Genomic DNA, 21694 nt, shown 5'->3' with positions numbered 1-21694 from the left:
TGCCCATTGTGTTTTTGGGTAATTGCACTTTTGGATTTTGCAAGTGTTTTGGAGTTTGCAAGTGTTTTGGAGTTTGCATGTGTTTTGGAGTTTGTACGGGGTGTTGATTCATTTAAACTAACATAATCATCCTGCTGCAACCAGGTTTCTGTAAAGCAAAGTAAATCAGTTTGTTGATCAATTATTAAGTCATGTACTAAAAGAGACTTGGAAGAGAGAGACATAATATTTAATAATCCACATTTCTCTGTCTTACTCTTTGGTTCAGATGTGGATACTGTATTGTTCTTTCTTTATGATTTTTTTATGTATACGTTGTTTTTTGCTGGTTTTTAGTTTGTTTTTTGTCTGTTTGGGAGCTGACACAGTCTCTATGGAGATGAGGAGAGAAGCTGCAGAGAGGTGTGTAAGACTGCAACTCTGCTTCCTGGTCCCAACTCTGGATAGTCATATTTTGGGGGGTTTAATACATTTGTCCATATTTCTAGAAATGAGAGCTGCTCCATCTAAAGAGGGATGGATGCCGTCTCTCCTAACAAGACCAGGTTTCCTCCAGAAGGTTTGCCAATTATCTATGAAGCCCACATCATTTTTTGGACACCACTCAGACAGACAGCAATTTAAGGAGAACATGCGGCTAAACATGTCACTCCTGGTCTGATTTGGGAGGGGGATAGAGAAAACTACAGTGTCCAACATTGTTTTGGCAAAGTTACACACCGATTCAATATTGATTTTAGTGACCTCTGATTGGCGTAACTGCGTGTCATTACTGCCGACGTCAATTAAGATTTTACTGAATTTGCATTTACCCTTAGCCAGCAGTTTTAAATTTCCCTCAGTGTCACCTGCTCTGGCCCCTGGAAGACAATTGACTATGGTTGAGGTGTCTCTAGCTTCACATGTCTCAGAACAGAATCGCCAATTACCAGAGTTTGACCCCTGGCTGGTGTGTCACAGAGTGGGGAAAAACAGTTTGAAATATGAACAGGGGCTTCTGTTTAAGACTATGCTTCCTCCTCATCGTCACCCAGCCGCATGGGGTGTGCCGGGGAACAGCTAGCGGGGCCTACGCTATCTTCGGCTGCACGCCCTATCCGGTCTTTAAAATGGTAAATGGCCTATATTTATTTATTTATTTATTTATTTATGCTTTAAACTACATTCAGTCATCCACCCATTCGCACACACAGGTGATGGCAAGCTACATTGTAGCCACAGCTGCCCTGGGGCACACTGACAGAGGTGAGGCTGCCGGACACTGACATTTGTGAAGTGTCTTGCCCAAGTACACAACGACCGAGACTGTTGGAGCCGGGGCTTGAACCGGCAACCTTCTGATTACAAGAAGAACTGTCAACTCTTGAGCCACGATCGCCGATCACTTTAAGCGATAACGTGACAAATCCTGCAAAGTAGTCTGTGTTTAATATGGCTTTTGTGTTGTTAACATGTTTAATGTTTTGTATCTTCTTCTATTTATTTTCAAAAAGCCCCTAAAAACAGTCAGCGATCACTGTCGGACTCTCTCGGCTTTTATTACCAATAATTATTTTAAAGTTCAGTTTTTAAAACCTTACGATGTAACGCCTATATGAATTACTAACTTCGTATTGTGGATGGATTATCTTAGTTGTTCTCTTGGCTGAAGTTTGGTCTGTTTACAGCATCCTACCATGTGGTTACATTTGTCCCTGACCACCGAGAATCCTCACGTTAACTTTTATCGAGTGGAAAAAAGTTAGCGTGTTCATATTATGCTCACATAGCTGTATCCCTAGAGGTCACGTAGCACATCGTTATATACCAGCTAGCCAAACTTCAGTAACCCTACAAATGTCACTGCTGATTAGTTTTCTGTCTTCATTTATGTCGGAAGTGATAACAGAGCTGTACGTTTGAATTTGTTTCCAAAACCCCACAGTCAGGACATGCTATATTGTATTTAGATGGAAGCTAGCGAGCTAACTTCCTGCTAATTTCTAACTCCGTTAACTGTCATAAATTTGTCATAAATCAGTTTTCATGGATGCCTGGATGTTAAACTTAATTGTTACACCTGGTAGAGCAGAATGCTGATCATGTTATTACAGATGAAAGACTTTAGACCGTTTTTCAACTCTCAGTGATGCCACAGTGATCGTTTGATTTATGGACCTGCAGTGGAGTTTGAGCCCGGACAAGGCTAGTGACGTCAGACATAAAGACCGGATAGCGGCCTGGCTAGCAACGGATGAATCGAGGGTGTGAAGTCGAGTCTCAAATTCAGTAATCCTGGCCTCCAGAGCTGCAAATATGCTAGATTTGTTACAAGTATCATTACTGCTGAGGAGGCAGGAAAGTGCAGGCGGGACAGGTGAAGAGGCCATGCTGCTAGCGAGTCGGCTACAAGCCAAGCTAAGCTAGTGAAACAGCAAAGACACAGTGAATGAATACTTTGGCTATAAATTAGGGAGTGAGTACACAGAGAGTGTGCTTTGGATGAAGCACGTGAAGATTATACTATAAAAACAGAAGTTATCTAAAAGTGTTTAATTAAATTGCTATGCAGATAAGCTACTCAACAACACCACTGTGTGTTGGAACAGGAACAGGAAGTGATACTCTATAGTGATGTGTCGGTCGCGAACGAAACAGCTCTTTGAGCCGACTCTTTGAAGTGAACGAGTGTTTTTTTTTTCTTTCTCTCACCCTCTCTCTCGCACTTTTTTCCCACTTCACTCTGCACGCAAGCCTTGTGCTTTGGGCTGGGAAGAGGGGGGAGGGGCGGTAGTTACACTCGCAGAAGCACAGGAACAGAGCGGGAGGGAAAGAGAGAGAAAGAGAGCCAGGGAAAACAAGGTCACATTAGAAAGGTATAGTAATCATCCACAACTATTTTCAGTTGCGGATGATAAAGGATTCAGAAAGTTTATTCATGCAGGCCCATATGACAGAGAATATGCATCTTCTTCTTGTTTTCATATTTTAATTTATATTTAATTGTGTTGTGGTTTGCAGTGTTTTGTGTTGTTTCACTTTAAATTTGTTTAAAAGGAAACAAATTTAAACTGAAAATTTAAGTAGTTAAAAGTTGAAATGTAAGTAGTTGGTTTTTGTATAATATGATTTATTGATTACATTTTATGTGGAGTGAATAAATAAAAGTATATTTATGTTGGCCCCTAGAGACAAAGTATGTACAAACTCCAAAACACGTAAAAACTCCGAAGCACATACAAACTCTGAAGCACGTACAAAACACAACAGAAGTGCTCCAGGATGCTAGGCCCAGTGTTGAGCTTTTGTTACCTCGTGGCTACACAAGCCAGGAAGTACCAATGACCGGATTTGGTGTGTGGTAGTAACAGGTAAATGAACTTTTTTTTTAAATTATTTGAATATATATGACTGCTTGTGTATAAATACACAAACAATACACATATGCTTTCAATTGTGTAATTTAAGTGATCTAGGTAGCTCTGTTTTGGAAGTTTAGTTAACGCTAGGAATGTGTTTTGTAGTTCGTACGTGCTTTTTGGAGTTTGTATGTGCTTTGACTCTAGGGGCCACTGTTTATATAGCCGAGCCGAAAGAGCCGGTTCTCTAAAAAGAGCTGGAAATCCCATCACTAATACTCTACCGAAGAGAGAGCGAACACCAAGTGACAGTGCCCACCAAGACATCAGTGTTGAAGGTAGGCTTTAAGTGTCAGTGTGAACACACAGATATAGTTCCTTGTCCCATATTTCCCATGTCAAACTCTGAACACAGGTTCATTAAATAATGATAAGTAAAGGAAAAGTTCTCACTGTTGGTCGTTCTGCAGCGATACAGCAAGAGCAGGAGAATAATAAGAAGAGAGACTCCAAAAACCAGTCCAACAATCAACCACACAGGAGATGAAGAGCTGTCAGCTCCTGACACAGTTACTGTGACAACAAACAATAAAGTTTAATTATACTTTATAATTCATAAAATAATTTTAGGAAACTTCTCAGAAAATGAGGTGACTTCAAGCCTTAAAACAAAACTCATTTATAAAAATCCATCAAATGTTTTGATCCTGCTCACCTTTAACTGACATCCAGCTCTGTGCTGACTCTCTTCCTGAGTACTGACACTTGTAGAAACCTTCATCAGACTTTGACACTGCAGAGATCTTCAGCTCCCCTCGGGGATCATTTTGAATAAGTTTGTCATTGTGATAGAAAAACACATTGGAAAGTATTTTTTGTGTTCTCAAACTGCAGCTCAGACTAACAGAAGCTCCCTCAGTCACAGGATGAACAGGACTCACCAGGATAGGACCATTACCATCATCTGTGACACAATCACACACAATTGTTTCAGTCACATCAGCTGCTGCACACTCTTAGAAAAAGCTGACAAACAATAATAAGAATTTGTCCCAGCTTTGCTGTATGTGAAGTAATTTATGTGGGAATAAAAGACACAAACACCAGTTTTTAAAGATACAAGATCAGATCTTCATGATGAAAAACATTTGTACAATTTCAAATCCAAGAAGTACATGTATAATAACATACTCTGTACAGTGATGTTGACTGCACTGCTGAACTCTCCTGATCCAGACTCACACCAGTACACTGCAGTATCTGACTTTGATCTGTAGATTTTGCATGTGGATCCAGTCATTCTCCTACAGTCAGAGTACAGTCGGCCGTCCTCAGGGAACTTCCTCACTCTCCACTCAGTGAAGTTTCCCTCACAGGTCAGTGAGACAGAGTCAGAGGTGAAGTGTTGCACTCTGTCAGGACTCACTGTGAGAGACGCTGCTGAATGAACATCTGGAAACAACATGCAGTGAAGACACAAAGCTCACAGATGTTAGCATTCAAAATATCACAGTGAAAATATACGTTTGACTTTTGTGTGGTTCGCAGGAGTCCTGCTAGTTATGCAGCCAGATTTACAGACTTTCAAATCATCAACATCAAGATTAAAAATAGCTGAGACAAAATTCCTCAAACTGACCTGCAGACCAGACAAACTTTGGTTGACTGTGATCAGTGTGATACTCTGGGTCTCCTCTTCCAGCTCTGCACACATATCCTGCTGTGTGTGTCTGTCCATGAATGATGTAGGAGTCCTGTGCAGTCCCACTGCCATCAGGTAGCAGCTCATAACTGGAGGATTTCTCTGATAGATCAGGAACAGCTTTATACCAGTAGAAGCTCCATCCTGCAGACGGATGTTCAACCTCACAGTTCAGAGTTACTGAGGCTCCAGGACTCAGCCATGATGGAGACACAGTGAGGACAGGACGGGGTTCATCTGTTCAACAAAGATTTTCTCTCAATCTTTCGTCTCTTAACTCTGAATTCAATGTCACTAAAATGTTGACTCACAAATATTTATGATGAACTTGAAGAGTGAGACTATCTAAACATGTCAAATATCTCAACATGTACTAATAAAAACACATTTTTACAAACTGTTTCTGTTTCCAGGTTAAATGAACTATGACTCTACTTACTGTCAGAAACTGTCAGTGTGACTGAATCACTCCACTCTGTTGTTTCATGCTGTGAACTTTTCATTCTGCCCTTACAGCGATAGTTTCCACTGTTGGATGATGAAGCAGATCTAATCCTGTATTCATTTTGATTTGGAGCTTTTATCATGCTGTTTGTTTCCCACTCATAATCCCACTCAGTGTCTCCTCCATGGATCTCACATCTGACAGTGATCGTCTCTCCTCTGTATATCTCAGACCAGTTTGGATACAGAGTCACAACAGGCCTGTTTGAGACTGTTACTGTTCAAGAAAGTACAATAAAAACACATGAATGTCAAAAATGTTAATGCCTTTTCATCTTCATCTTCCTCCTTAATCAGGAATTTATCTGACTTCATGTTAAACTCACCAGTTTTCCCAATCCTGACTGACTGGCTGTCCTCTGTGTAGTAAACTGGGTTTCCTCTTCCTCCTCTGCACCTGTAGAGTCCTTCCTGTGAGACACTGATTTGTCCATTTGAGTGGAAAACTGCATCTTGTGTGGTCAGGGCTTCAGAGGATTTCTCATCTCTGTACCAGTAGTATTTCCATCCAGATGATGATGATGGGTTCACAGAGCAGGTCAGGGTCACACTGCCCCCTACTGGAACAGCTGTGTTATCAGCTCTCAGTTTGGCCTTTGGTTTATCTGCAGTTCAGTTTAGAAAAAGAACAAAAGTCAATGACTGAATCAAACCAGTTGAAATAACTTGGTGGAAATATGGAAATAATCAAATTTTTATATTATTATAGAAATATTACAAAAAAATTAGTATAAGAAATAAAATAGTATAAGAGTAATATTACAACTAAGTAGCTGCAGCTATTGTTGGAAATACGTGTTGTTTTGATGTTTTGATGTATTTCCATAAAGTGAGTTTAGACTTTTCATCAAGAAAAATCACAGTTTGTGCCTGTAAGCAAATTGGTAAGACACAGTAATGTTTCAGTGTGAAGCTGCAGGACTGCATTTTGTTTTCTGCAGCCGCTGTAACTTTTTTAGTTAGAGTGACGCTAACCCAGCTGCTAATAAGGACTACTGTAGACTGCTGTTTTCCTAACTTTGTTGCAAAAAGTTAGCAAGAAGTTGCAGAGGATTGTTACCGGACTGGATAATGACAGACGGACTCCAGATAGTCACTCCGAGTGCCTGAGTCGCTCAGAGTACCTCTGCCAACGTGGGAAAGGAAAACAAATACCTGTGGACCACGTGGAGATCATGCACCTTCATCATCTTTGTGCTTCTCAAGGAGCTGAAGACAACCTGTTAGCTGGACTAATCTGGTGAGTGTTGCACATTTTCACCATGTACTGAGGTTTAATTTATTTTTTGCTCTTTGACTGAAGAGACTGCGGTTTGGAGATCTTATTGCATTGCTACGTTCTCCAGCATCAGTACAGGCCTGCAACAAGGGTGTATTTGTGCTGGTTGTTCCTATAACTGAACTGATACTAAAACCTGCCATTTTATTATATTATTATTTTTTATAATTTTGGCTTACTAAGAGAGGGTTGCTATGGTCTATTTTACATTGTGTATGGTGTAATTTACTGCACTGTGATACACTAGTGTTCATTTTAGCAGGTAATGCTACTTTTAGGGGTAAGTTTAAGTGATCCAAATCAGAGAAGTTAATTTACAATAAGTGCTCCTGTTAAGACAGATGTAAACATGAAAACATGAAATGTCAGCATGAATCATGGTCCAACTCACATGAAACTGTCAGTCTGAAGGCATCACTCCATCCTGTTAAGAGATAGTCACTGCTACCCCGACATCTGTAGTCTCCACTGTGGGACACTGAAACTCTGCTGATCCTGTATTCACTGGATGTTGGAGGGCTGTTTGTGTTGGGTGCTGTCCATTCATATTTCCACACCTTTCCTTCACCTCCCTGAATCTCACATCTGAGAGTGATTGTGTCACCAGTGAATATCTGAGACCAGCTGTCCTGCAGATTCACATCAGCCAAAACTGTTCAACAAACAAATAAACACATTTTTTTTAAAAACTAATCAACAGCAAACAAAATACATTTAAAAATATAGTTATAAAGTGTTATAAAATCTTGAATTTGTTTTATTTCACAAAAAAACTTAACCCTCACCTTGTTTCTGAATTGTAACTGCAGCACTGTCCTCTGTGGAGTAAACTGGATCTCCTCTCCCTCCTCTGCAGTAATAGATGCCTCCTTCTGAAATACTGATCGTGTGCTCTGATCTTCCAGCTCCTATTTTCTGAGCTCCAGAAAACTGTGAATCACGTCTGAACCAGTCAAACTTCCAGCCAGCAGAGCCCTCCACAGAGCAGCTCAGTGTCACACTGCCCCCTGCTGGTATGACTGAACTTTGTGCTGTCAGTGTGGCTCTGGGTTTACTTGCTGTTGAAGTTACAGGAAAAGATGAACATCAGATTGTCACTTGCTTCAGGAAAAACTTTGTATAAGAAGAACAACAAAAATTAACAAGAAAAAAATAAAACCTTTACAAATTTGTAATATTTGGATTTCAACAAGTGAGTCTTTCATTCATGGTTTTAAAGCAAAATTTCCCCTCAAATTTAATTCAGAAAAAAAAAAAAAACGTTTGGGCTTTTTGTTTGTTGGAAGGCCAACAGTACATATTGACTGATTAAAAGCTTGAGAGAATTTATCCAGATAAACTGGATAAAAATTCTTACATGATAGAGTCACTGGGATGATATCACTCCACCATATGAATGTCAAAAATGTTAATACATTTGTTCTTCATCTTCCTCCTTAATCAGGAATTTATCTGAATTTATGTTAAACTCACCAGTTTTCCCAATCCTGACTGACTGGCTGTCCTCTGTGTAGTAAACTGGGTTTCCTCTTCCTCCTCTGCACCTGTAGAGTCCTTCCTGTGAGACACTGATTTGTCCATTTGAGTGGAAAACTGCATCTTGTGTGGTCAGGGCTTCAGAGGATTTCTCATCTCTGTACCAGTAGTATTTCCATCCAGATGATGATGATGGGTTCACAGAGCAGGTCAGGGTCACACTGCCCCCTGCTGGAACAGCTGTGTTATCAGCTCTCAGTTTGGCCTTTGGTTTATCTGCAGTTCAGTTTAGAAAAAGAACAAAAGTCAATGACTGAATCAAACCAGTTTCAATAACTTGGTGGAAATATGGAAATAATAAATACCACATAACTTTAATGGTGAAGCTGCAACAAACTGTACAACTATCACAGAAACACAACACTAATCTTTCATATTTAATTTGCAGCATTTCTAAGTTAAAAACACACATGAGGAACAATCAGTGGATTTAATGTTTCTTAGTGGATGTGGTGGAGCAGCTGAGACAGATTCAGCATTTGTTCTGCATTTCATCTTTCATGTATTAGAGCTGCACAGCAGAGAAGTTACTCTCATATGTTTTGTTCTCTTCACTGTGAATAAAAAGCTGCTGTTCAGGTTTTTGTTGTTGGAATAAAAACTAAACATTTTACTGACCAACATGAAAGACAGTTATAAAGCTGTAAGAAATAGAGATGGACCGATCTGATATTAGGTATCGGTATCGATCCGATACTGACCTAAATTACTGGATCGGATATCGGAGAGAAATAAAAAATGTAATCCGATCCATTAAATATCACGAAAGCACCTCACAAAACTTGCGACATGGGGTAACTCAGCTCATAACCTTAGCACGGTGGAGCATGTATGCATCATATGGTGTGCAAGACCTGTCAGCAGTCTGATTGAACATTTGGAGCCTCGCTACCAAACCGGCATTTCATCTCCGAGGAAGTTATCCCAGAGAGAAGTAAAGCAAGTGTGTAAGTCCATCTCTGAATGTTTGTAAAGCGTTCCCGCGTTAAGCTTAACAACCGATATATGGAGCAACTGCCTCTTTTCTCCCCTTCCCTCTCCTGCTGCTACTTCAATCATGAAACTGCTTAATGATCAGCTGATCGGCTTTTCTGTGGCGACTCCGTCTCTCTTGTTTGTTTTTGGCCCACTTTGCACCAGAAAGAGGAAACCGGCGGCTGAACAACAGCAGCACGTTTAAGCTTGATCAGCTGTTGTTAGGATTTATTTAATATTACTTTCTACACCAGGATCTTTTTCTACGCAGCTGATGGCTGGTAACTGTGCAGGGGCGGATCTAGCAAAGTTTAGCCAGGGGGGCCGATAGGGCATGAACAGGGAAAAGGGGGCACAAAGACATATTCTCATTTAAAATGTCTAGCTTTTAATAAATAATGATCTGAATCTTACACCCAAAGTGTTAATCTGATGTAAAATGTATAGAAGTCCATTACTGTATATAGTAACTATTAAGTCTAATATACCCTAGTAAGCTATACTACTTTTTCCATCTGTGCAGTCTGCAATTCTGTTGAAGAAAGATGTTGAATCTATTTAATTATTGTGGAAAAATAATTGATTTCTGTGCATTTTTTTTTTAAACACGTGCATTAAATTAAAGTTGATTACGTCGATTAATCATCGGGAGGCGGAGGCTGGGGGGTGGTTCCCCATTTGTTTTTTGCTGGGAGTTGGCAACCCTATTAGTTAGGTTGCTTAATATTTCCGCAAAGTACTCTTTAAAATACCAGAATAGGGAGGAATGTGTAGGTTTAAGTTTATTAGATTGATCAGTGTTGCTAAACTCTTAAATATTTTGGGTGCAGTGTATTTTTTCCATACAGGTATAACAGAATAGCTTTAGTATTTTGGGTTTTTTTAAACTTGAGTATGAACTTATACAAAATGCAGCAAGATATTAAAAAAAAGTATTGATTAAAAAAAAAATACCGATAAGAATCCGATATAGTGTATCGGCAGATATCCAAATTTATGATATCGGTATCGCACATAAAAAAGTGGTATCGTTCCATCTCTAGTAAGAAATGAGAAGTGCCATGAATCGCTGTGCGGCAGGCAGGAGTTGGACCCAAAAGGCAGGCACTCAGGCACGAAGTTTAAACACAAAGAACTCAGCTTTATTCGCTGGCAGGAGAAAGTCATACAAAGCAAACTAAACTCACAGGGAGATCCACACAGCATGAGGGACAACACGACACTGACTCAGAGAAACACAGGGTTTAAATACACTGGGGAGTAATGAGGGGAATGAGACACAGAAGGAGGGCACAGCTGGGAGAAATCAGGACTGACGAGACAAGCAAAGCAGGACACATTCACATAAGACACGGACCTTCAAAGTAAAACAGGAAGGATCACACAGAGACGCGAACTCGACACAGTGGAGACAGCAACTAAGAAACACAGAGCCATAAACCATAAGGCAGAGGACTCTAAGAACCGAAAGACACAGAGGGGAACTCAAACATGCAGACACAGACTACACAGAACAGAGGGGACACAGAGAAACATGAAGGGCAAGGGATCGAAACTAGAAACCATAGAATAACTCACACAAGTACAATAATACAAACATCACAAAGAACTAAAAACGCTGGGTCAGGAGACCCAGGACCGTGACAAGAAGTGCTTTTTCCTTATTTAGATACTCTGGATGAAAGATCTTACATGATACAGTCAGTGTGATGATATCACTCCACTCTGAGAAGAAATAGTCCCTTCTGCCCCGGCAGCTGTATCCTCCACTGTCAGACTCAGTAGCGCTGATGATTCTGTATTCATTGGATGTTGGAGGTGTGTTTAACTTGGCTGCTCTCCATTCATACGTCCACTGAGCTCCTTCACCTCCCTGAATCTCACATCTGACAGTGACTGTCTCACCGCTGTATATCTGAGTCCAGGATGGCTGCAGGGTCACAGTGGGCTTACTGGGAACTGTTCACAGAAAAATATCCAGTTAGGAGACAAATAGAAACATATGATGAACAGAAAAATATCATGATTTCTATTCTATTCTTTCATGAACCAAGAGGAGCGTCGGCTTTCATCAACATTTGTCAGAGGCTAATTTTTCCCACAGAGATCGTAGCAGCTACTCTGCGACCAGACCTCGTCCTTTGGTCTAACTCCCAAAAACTTGTGTACGTCATTGAGCTGATGGTACCATGGGAGGAAGCAACTGAGGAAGGATTCAAGCGTAAGAAGCTGCAGTATGGCAACTTGGCAGCTGAGGCAGAGGACAGAGGCTGGAAGATCAAAGTGCACCCGGTGGAAGTGGGGTGCAGGGGCTTTGTTGCCAGAACAACAGCAAAGCTGTTTAGAGAGGTTGGTATCAGAGGACAGGCACAACAGCAGGCTATAAGAGAATTAGCTAAGACTGCTGAGAGGACCAGTCACTTGTTATGGCTAAAAAGGGCTGACGTCACTTGGGCAGCTAAGGTAGTCACCTAGCCATGTGAGAAAAGAAAATATTCCGCTCTTCTTCCCTTTTCTGGGAGGCAGTGGGGAGGTCGAGCATACAGCCCGATCCGGTAGGGAGGTGTGGGAAGCCAGATCGGGCGCCCCCCCTTCCAGTTCTCCTCTCTGCTCTCTCCTATCTTATCTTACTTGTCTTACTTCTCTCTATCACCTTTTCTGTCCCTTTGAAGAAATGAGGCTCCATAAATGCTAAAGAGGTAAGTATTTCTCAGTTGCAGTGAGTAGATAGAATAAAATAAACTGTAGAAAACTAAACAGCAGAAAGAAGAAGAGAAATTACAATTTTGACATAAACCACTGACACAATCCAGGGCCTGATCAACGCTGGAAGAGCCTCCTTGGATGAGGGTGTCTAGTGATAATGGCCGAAACACCCGATGAATCCAAGGTCCACTACTGACGATGTGTCCCAAATTTTAAAATCAGATCAGATCTCTAATCCCTAAACCTAATCAAGGAAAAATGTCAGGTTAGCCTGGGTAAAAGACCGAAGGTTGAGGCATACAACGATGTGTGCTACTGGTAAAGTTTCTGAGCTGCTTTTCCTCATAACAGCCATCCCCCAAGATTTTCTCCATTTAAAGAAATGCATTGTCAGGGATTGTAACATCTAGTGCTTTTACTGAATCATACAATAATAATAACAAATGTGCTGTTAGAATTCGATTTCACTTAGAGACAAATAGAAATATAAAGATCAAAAATAAGACTGAATAAATCTATTTTTCTATTTCCCACCTTCACAAATAATCTTAATGAACAGAAAACCCAGAGTTTGCCTCATCTCAAGGTTAAAAAACTCACAGGTGTGGGATAAAGCTGTTATCAAAGATCACATTATGATCTCTCAGCTTGGCAGAAATAAAAAAAAAAGTAAACTTACGAGTTTCTGTAACTGTGACGTCACTGCTGTCCTCTGTGTAGTAAACTGGATCTCCTCTCCCTCCTCTGCAGTGGTACAGACCTCCTTGTGAGACACTAATAACTCTGTTTGCTTCATTTCCTCTCATGAGCTGAGCTTTAGAAGAGACTGAATCACGTCTGAACCAGTCAAACTTCCAGCCAGCAGAGCCCTCCACAGAGCAGCTCAGTGTCACACTGCCCCCTGCTGGTATGACTGAACTTTGTGCTGTCAGTGTGGCTCTGGGTTTACTTGCTGCTGAAGAAACAAAATAGGTAAAACATTAAATCGTCATAAAGAATACGTTTCTTACAGTACAGATCACACTTTAAACATTCACAGAGTAATTTATCTACAAACACAAAAAGAAATTAGTTTCCCTGCATGTGACACATTAGACTGTTTAACAAACTAAATATTTCACTGATTTATGATTCTCTTATCAAACTGTCATCTCTGTACGTTCCTCTTTAACCCTCATGTTGTGTTCATTTTCTGTTAAACAATTTGTTCTGTCAAAAATGGCCGTTCCATTGAGATCATCATAAAAATTATAAAAACATAAAACTATAATAATAGATTCATTATCACCACTTGTTGTGTTTGGTCTTTTTATCAACTTAAGTTCTTGTGAACATTTCAGTTTTTGAACGTCTGTTATTTGTGGTCTGTTTGTCTCTTAATCTGAGTTTATGCACCTTTGAGTTGTGAAAAACATCATTTTCAGGTTATTTTGACTATAATAAATAACCAGATCAAAGATAATATGCTGTTTATCACAGACTCATTTGGGTCAAAGTTACCAAGAACATTTGTTTTTTAAACCATTTAAAATGTATATACAGTCACAAAGTGACACCTGTGGTTTTGCTGGTCAAACTGATGAGGCATATTTCATTTGTTTGTAGAGGAAACGATCCCAAAGTTAAACTTGCTTCTGACACAGCTCCTGACCAAGAGCGTAGGAGATGAAGAAATTATCAACTTGTGTCACTGAGACCTCCAATCATCTTCAGATCCACATACTTCACTTGGTTCTTTTCAGCAACACCGTCTGCAGGTTTCCCAGTATAAACCTGCATGTTCCAGGTACAACTTGTCCTGGCATCACATGTTGCCCAAATCTTTATGCCATATTTAGAAGCTTGTTTGGCATATACTGTTTGAAAGGGCAGCATCCCCTAAAGCAACCGGACGCACATCCACTGTCACGTTTAGACTTGGGATATGGATGAGTGGCTGCTGCTCCACACTTGTCCCAAACCTTTCTGATCACTGCAGATTTGTCTTGTCAACAACGCCGTGGTCTTGTATCACTGTTGTCAAAGTTAATCACCCGCAACAACATGTAAAACTTCTCTGGTGACATGATGGCCTGAAAAATTGTCCCACTACTCTGCATCTCATAAACTGCTGATAAATTAATTTCTGGATCTGTACACATCACTCAAAATCAAAAGACCCATATATGCTGTAACAGTCACAATGGTGTGGTGTCTCTTTAAGACAACCCAAGTCCAGGGTTAATGTTGTCATCAGTATGCGCCACTGCTCTCTGTGATTGTGTGGACATGTGCTTGCACGCTAGTGCATGAGGAGGGACAGATTTTATGTTTTACCTCTCCAGACACCTTTGTTTGCAACGTTATGGGTTGTATGAACACTGCACGCTATGTTTGTTAAGCTGCAGCCGTTCAACCGGGCTTATATGGTTGACGAAGAGAAGGGTTATTAAAGAACATGCTGTGGAATTCCCAACGCCAGTGTGAGTGTGTATTCTTTTGACTCTCCTGCTAAGTGTTTTTGCCGCCTCCTCTCAACCACTAAACACAACCCAACGTTACAGTGCTTTAGTGTCTTTCTGGGTTACCTCCTTCCAACTAGCTTTGTAAATCTGTTTCCTCTCCAAGTTGCTCAAGTTTACCTCTTTGGTTTTGATAGACAGTTAGAAACCATTCAAAGGGAGATTTGATGTCCTCAAGGATACAGAACATTTTGTAGGTCCTGTAATCATCAATGATGAGATTTTCGGCTGAAAGCCCATCTTGAATTTCAGGTGGGGACAGGTATGTGTGTGTGTGTGTGTGTGTATATGCATTGTCTTGTTGTGTCCTCCATCCATTTCTAATGATTGAACATTTTTGACCAGGAACACATGTAATGCAGATTTTTAGTGTCTGCTGAAATCCTCTTTGTGGACAAAGTTATGGAATTTTAGGTCAATCTGCTCAAATTAAATAAATTTCCCAGCGATAAAACTTTCAATTCGGTAACATTTGACCGGAACACAACATGATGGTTAAACTGCTGATACTTTAAGAGCCTCCATGGTGTCTCTCCTTTCTGTTTGCACAGTGAGAAAAACTGTTGTCCTGAGCTGCCTGCAGACAGCTGGATCATTGTTGGAGTTTTCCTGTTAAGACTGTCACGGTCCTGAGTATGTGGACTCAGTGTTTTCCTGTTTGTATTAGTTATCCTTGATTTCATGATGTGTTTTGATTCTCTTGGTTTTGATTTCCATCGCTAGTATTCCTAGCTCTTTAGTTCCTTGGCATTTTTTGTTTATGTATTCCCAGTTTTGTCGCACCAGCAAATAAAGCTGCCATTTAAGTTAATGTTTTGTCTCCGAGTCCTGCACTTGGGTCCAGGCACACAACTCATCGTGACAAAGATAGATGTAAACATGAAAACATTAAATGTCAGCATGAATCATGGTCCAACTCACATGAACCTGTCAGTGTGAAGGCATCACTCCATCCTGTGAAGAGATAGTCACTGCTACCCCGACATCTGTAGTCTCCACTGTGGGACACTGAAACTCTGCTGATCCTGTATTCACTGGATGTTGGAGGGCTGTTTGTGTTGGGTGCTGTCCATTCATATTTCCACACCTTTCCTTCACCTCCCTGAATCTCACATCTGAGAGTGATTGTCTCACCAGTGAATATCTGAGACCAGCTGTGCTGCAGTTTCACAGCAGCCAAAACTGTTCAACAAACACAAATAAACATTAAACAGAAACAAATCATGTGGGACCAAAAATAAATTTAAATATATTAAGTCTTACTTTAATTTAAACATGAATTTGTTTTATTTCACAACAAAACTTCACCCTCACCTTGTTTCTGAATTGTAACTGCAGCACTGTCCTCTGTGGAGAAAACTGGATCTCCTCTCCCTCCTCTGCAGTAATAGATGCCTCCTTCTGAAATACTGATCGTGTGCTCTGATGTTCCAGCTCCTATTTTCTGACCTCCAGAAAACTGTGAATCACGTCTGAACCAGTCAAACTCCCAGCCAGCAGAGCCCTCCACAGAGCAGCTCAGTGTCACACTGCCCCCTGCTGGTATGACTGAACTTTGTGCTGTCAGTGTGGCTCTGGGTTTACTTGCTGTTGTGTTACAGGAAAAGAGAAAGCATCAGATTGTCACTTGCTTCAGGAATAATGTCTTTATAGTGAATTAAGTTTTAAAAGAAAAAGTAAGAATTCAAGAAAAATAAAGAAGTTTGTAATATGTTGAATTCAGTAAGTTCTTAAGAGCTCACAACTGTGTGTTAACAAAATGGATGGATGGAAGGAAACAACTGTCTTCAAATCCAATTTGATGAGAATCAACAACTGGCAGCAGCACACATGAGGACAGCACAGGTATCTCAGCTAACTGTTAGCCAGCTAGAGAGCCAGGAGCTAACACTGGATGTATATAACATGATGAAAACTTTATCAGAGTGAATCAAGAATCAGGTGAGAGTGTTTTTACGCTCTGCCACCAAACTGTACTCCTGAATGCAGAGATAACTGTTAGCTGATCTGAGGCCAGTTGATCGTGGATGCTCTTAGCATCAGATTTTTTGTTAATCTGCCTTTTTGTTAAATATCCGACTTGTTTTAAGGATCATGATCACATGTAAAAGATGCATAACCAATGCACAGTCAGCAGCATTTATCAGTCATCATAATTCACACAGATGTTTTTCATACTGTATGCTATCCCCGACCCCAACCAGGGCTGTGATGTGATAACAGAACTCTTCTCTGTTGATGATCAGCCTTTTCTTTTTTCAGCATCTGTATTTTCAGACAGCAGCTCTGCTCATTCTGTATTTATTGATCATGTTTGTTCAGCTTAAAATAAATTTTAAAAACAAACAAATAAAATAATTGTGTCATAATTCAGAGCTGCAGTGGTGGAAACCACACACATGCACATATTGAAGACACTGAGTTCATTACATCTGTGTTTAATATTTATGTTACAAAGTTTTTTCACTCTGGTGATTATTGTGTTTTTTTATCACCACATTTAAAACTGTTTCTCACTGATTTTGCTACTAAGATAAAACAGATAAAACAGAGAACAATATTACTGAATGAAATGTGTCCAACTTACATGATACAGTCAGTGTGATGATGTCACCGCACAATGTAAAAGTGCAGCATCTGTATTCTCCACTGTGAGACTTTGTAGCTCTGCTGATTCTGTATTCAGATGTTGACGGTGGTTCTAACTTGGCTGATGACATTATAAACATCCAATGGCTTCCATCACTTTCCTGAATCTCACATCTGACATTGACTGTCTCACTGCTGTATATCTGAGTCAAGGGTGGTTCGAGGATCACGGTGGGCTTATTGGGAACTGTTCACATAGAAACATCAAGTTAGAGATTGATGGAAGCATCAAGTCATTTTGAAGATGTCCTGATTTTTATTTCTGCTGTTAAGAGTCAAAAGATTTACTGCATCCTGGTGATGTTTGGACTTGAAAATAATAAGATGTGTTTTCATGAAACAAATTAAACCATATAAATATTCTGAATAAAACAACAGAGTGACTGCACAGATCTGTGAGGCTGAGATCAACACATAAACACACAAAGTCAGAGTTTGTTATTTGTCCATGTGAGCTGTCCACTTTTAAATTGTAACAGGAAGTTTTATTTTATTAACGTTGAGCCGTTATTTTTGCATTTTCATCTTTACATTTATGACCACAGTTTTCATGAGTTCTTGAGGACTTTTTAAACATACTCTTTTATTAATATTATGAGGATTGAGTTACTGAACAGTGTCTCAGCTAATCGAGACACTTGCCTGTAGTTTAAACATGATAATCCCCTGTAGTTGCCTTTTATGTCTTATCCTGAACACTTCACAGCTGAAAACACATGATTGAATATTTTCTGTATCAGGGAAAGGAGCACAAATAACACGAGAAGTGGCTGCAGATATTCAAATGTAAAATTCTTGAAACAAGTAAAGTCATCCTCAAATACACAAATGTGTCTACGCAAGAACTGAAGATAGCATCAAGAAGATTTACTGAGCTTACATCATTCAGTGAACTGTGCACATTTACAGCTGGTATAAACGCTGGTTTCTAAATCAATCTCCTCGTCTGTTTGGAGAATCTTTTTTTTTCTGAATTTATAAACTCAGCAGTTTCCTGAATGATGATTGCATCACTTTATTCTATGACTGACCCTGTTGTGTTCCTGTGCAGGTGTACCCATGCCTGTGTATCCTTGGAAAGAGCAGTGGCCACCACATCAACACATGTCATACCATGAGCTCTATGAACTCTTCCAATCTGGCTTCAGAACACGACACAGCACTGAGACTGTTCTTATCCTCATCCTCCTGGACCTCTCTGCAGCCCTCACACCATCCTTCCTTCCTGCGTAATCAATCATCATCTTCTCACTGGTACCGTGCTCTCTTGCTATCAGTCAAACCTCTCCAACAGAGCACAGTTTGCCTTTGTCACCATGGGAGACTTCAGCTCCACCTCTGCTCCAGTTAACCACTGTGTGCCCCAAGGTTCTGAGCTTACTTACAAATCCCTCAATGCCCTGGCACCTTAGTATCTCTGACCTGCTGCAACTACACAATCTTGGATGCTATGGTCTTAAGCCAAGAGTCTGCTTTCTGTCCCTCACACAAACGTCAATGCCTTTGGGACAGAGTCTTCAGTGCAGCGCCCCCCACCTAGGGGAACTCTCTTCCATATGAGATCTGTAATTCCCTGTAACTGGAAACCTTAAAAAACTTCTCGAAACTCACCTCTTCAGCAAAGTCCTAAACCTCTAACTTTTTATTATTGTTATTGTTATTGTTATTGTTATTGTTATTGTTGATGATGATGTTATTGATTCAAAATTGCAACCAGGAAAATTGTGATTAGAGTATCTGACTTACTTCACTGTTAATATACTGATTTTCTGCCTTAAATAAAACAATGCACAAACAGAGAGACAGGATGTGATTTCAAATGGTGCATGAAATATAAAATATCAGATTAATATTATACATATTATATAAATGTGAAGAAAAGAATAAGAAACATTTCTCACCTTCAGCATTAATGTAGAAGAGAGTATCGAGCACTAAAGTAAAGATTAAACATCATCAGGATCAAACTGACAGAAAATCAAAGTCAAAATGAACAAAAGTATTTTTAAAGATTAATTTTCACATGACACAGTTACTGCTCATCACAATCTTTCTGTGCACATTTAGTATTTGTATTAATTTAGTAACAAGTTTGAAACATAAAAAAACTATTATAACATTTTTAGTACCCTATAAAATTGTATATATTTGTAAAACAATATGAATATATGAACTTGTACACAACAATGAGTCAAGTGCAACAAGCAGCGATGTATCCAACACGATACTCAGACTAAACTGAACCAAAGAACCAGCCAACATTTGTCTGTAACTTTCATAAACATCACAAATATGCTTTGTTCAAACTCTCACATAAACACTTCAAACCAGTGATACACTCTAATTCTCACACATGAGAAACACTTTCATTAATCAGTGCCATTCAAACAATGTCACAAATGTACTTACACAATAACCCCGTCATGCAGAGCAAAGAGTGCCCCATCCTCACATCCAGCCCTGCTGCACTCTGATCCTCAGCTGATCTCAAACACTTTGACTTTACATCAATAATAAAAAGAGAAGCTGCATTTAATACAGATAAGAGCAGAGTGTTTCTTCTGACTGTGGCCTCTCTGTGCTTCCTTTCCTTTTCTACAAACCTCAAACAGCTCCTGTAGCTTTGACCACAGCAGTTGTGTGACGTGTTCACATTTCCTGTCCACTGCAAACATGCAGGCTTGCTTCTTGTGTTTGCTTCTTACCTTCTGTTGTTTCAGGTCAGGTGACATATTTTACCAGCTCATAATTATGTTTTATTCTCAGAGGCTGTCAGTCACCTACCTTCTTTCCTCAGGTGACCATAATATGTCACATGATAGGGTGAGGCAAGCTGTCACCCTGATCTCACCCAAAATCTCCAGTGGTAATCTCTGAATAAGTCAAAAACATTTAAATTCTGAGTTCCCAGATGTCGGATGTTTTTTCATTGAATGCCCCCTCAGCTCGGATTTTCCACTCGGAAAGTCTGAGCAGACAAACATACAGTAAGTTAGTCCAAAAACGTTTAGGTCCATAATGACGCACATCTTTTTTCACACCTTGGCTCATGGGATGACACACATGATTAAAAATGGGTGTATAAGGGACAATCTCCCAGTAAGATTAAACACTCGGGACTCTCCACCCTTTGCTTTTAGAAGTGAAGAAGCCTCTTAGATGAGAGGTGAGACGTCTTCAAGAAACTTAAGGAAGTTTAGTGACTTTCTTTCCAAACTCCTTAGACTACCATGACCTGGATGACTGAGAACCTACACAGATATTAAGCAATAAGACAAATGTACAGAGGTACAGTGGTTCGTACTGTTACCTCACAGGAAGAAGTTTGTCGGTTTGAATCCACCAGCTGGGCTTTTTGTGTGGAGATTGCATGTTCTCCCTCCACCTGTCTGGGTTCTCTCCAGCTACTCTGGCTACTCTGTTAGTCTCCTCTATATGAGCCTACAGTGTACCTCAGCTTTCACTTGATCAAAACACATGGCAATGGCCATTGTCAATATACAGTCTGTAGTATCAATCACAGGTTGTTACGTGTCTGCAGGCTGCATGTTTTCTTTCCCTCCCCTTTTGTTTGCCATTCCCTTAGGTTGCAGACTGCAGGCTGATGTCAATCTGTGTGACGTCCAACTAATTAGAGGAGGGAGGCCCTGATTGGACAACCCAGGAGTGAAACCCTTGATAAGGAGACTCACCTGTGGCTGGGCGTGGCTCTCTTCCCTCCTTGAATTGTTTGACACGTGTGACGTTTTCCTGCTGTCTTTCTTTTGTTTGATGATTGTGGTGGGAGTAAAGTGGACTAGGTAAGTTTGGGGACACCATACACTTACTCACGTAGAGTCTTTGTGTTAGAAACACTAGGTAAGTAGGTTGGTGCCACCCATGTAATTTTGAGCTTGTGTTAAGTTGAGGTTTAGGGTTTTTCTCTCCTGTTTGTGGCTTTTCTAGGATAATAGCTCAGCTCAGCTAAGTTTTGGTTTTGTCTTTTTGGTGTTTTTTTTTTTTTTTTTTTTTTTTTTTGGCACAACCTAACTGTCCCTTTTCCCCCCACATTTGTTGTTTGAGTCTGGGTTGTTTATTTTGTGAGAGCGCTGCCATTAATCCTTCTTTTCATAACACCTGTACTGAGTTTCCGGAGTTGTTGTGTTATCCCCTCCTGCCCTCGGAGAGAGGTAACACAAGTGGGGGCTCGTCCGGGATCTATTTCCCAGAGCTATGAACAACACTGGTGCTTGGTACAGTGTTACTGCCTTGTAATTAAGTATGGATTTTGACTTAGAAGATTTTATTCGTGCTCTGAGTCCTGAGAAGTTTGAGTTATGTCGCAAAGACGACTTATTGAGTATTGCGGCACACTTTGATATTCCAGTAAAGAAATATAGTGTGAAGAAGGAAATTAAGGGCATTATCTTACAACGTCTGGTTGAGTTGAAGATCTTGACCGGTTCTGATGTGGGTGATGGTAACGTTCTCTCTGTTGAGCAAGGTGTCGCACCTCTGAAGGCGG

General features: G+C 40.2%; 1 protein-coding gene and 1 long non-coding RNA gene across 2 annotated transcripts; both read right to left on the bottom strand.

Annotated features, from left to right (window-relative positions):
- Positions 1-3675: 3675 nt before the first annotated feature.
- LOC120743498 (Fc receptor-like protein 5) lies at positions 3676-7467 on the bottom strand. Its single transcript, XM_040047127.1, has 7 exons — positions 7215-7467; positions 5871-6149; positions 5480-5761; positions 4978-5277; positions 4530-4790; positions 4054-4302; positions 3676-3911 (listed from the first exon to the last, which is right to left on the bottom strand). The coding sequence occupies exons 3-7, from the start codon at positions 5625-5627 to the stop codon at positions 3691-3693; spliced, it is 1179 nt and encodes a 392-aa protein (XP_039903061.1). The 5' UTR covers positions 5628-5761; positions 5871-6149; positions 7215-7467; the 3' UTR covers positions 3676-3690.
- A 9815-nt stretch (positions 7468-17282) lies between these two features.
- LOC120743499 lies at positions 17283-19771 on the bottom strand. Its single transcript, XR_005698217.1, has 3 exons — positions 19600-19771; positions 19092-19124; positions 17283-17377 (listed from the first exon to the last, which is right to left on the bottom strand). It is a non-coding gene; the product is annotated as an uncharacterized LOC120743499 (long non-coding RNA).
- Positions 19772-21694: the final 1923 nt, after the last annotated feature.

Source organism: Simochromis diagramma, unplaced genomic scaffold (assembly GCF_900408965.1).
Source record: "Simochromis diagramma unplaced genomic scaffold, fSimDia1.1 OVJJ01000237.1, whole genome shotgun sequence".
Classification (NCBI taxonomy): Eukaryota; Metazoa; Chordata; class Actinopteri; order Cichliformes; family Cichlidae; genus Simochromis; species Simochromis diagramma.
Note: the sequence above shows the minus strand (reverse complement) of the source record. Positions and strands in the feature narration are given on the sequence as shown.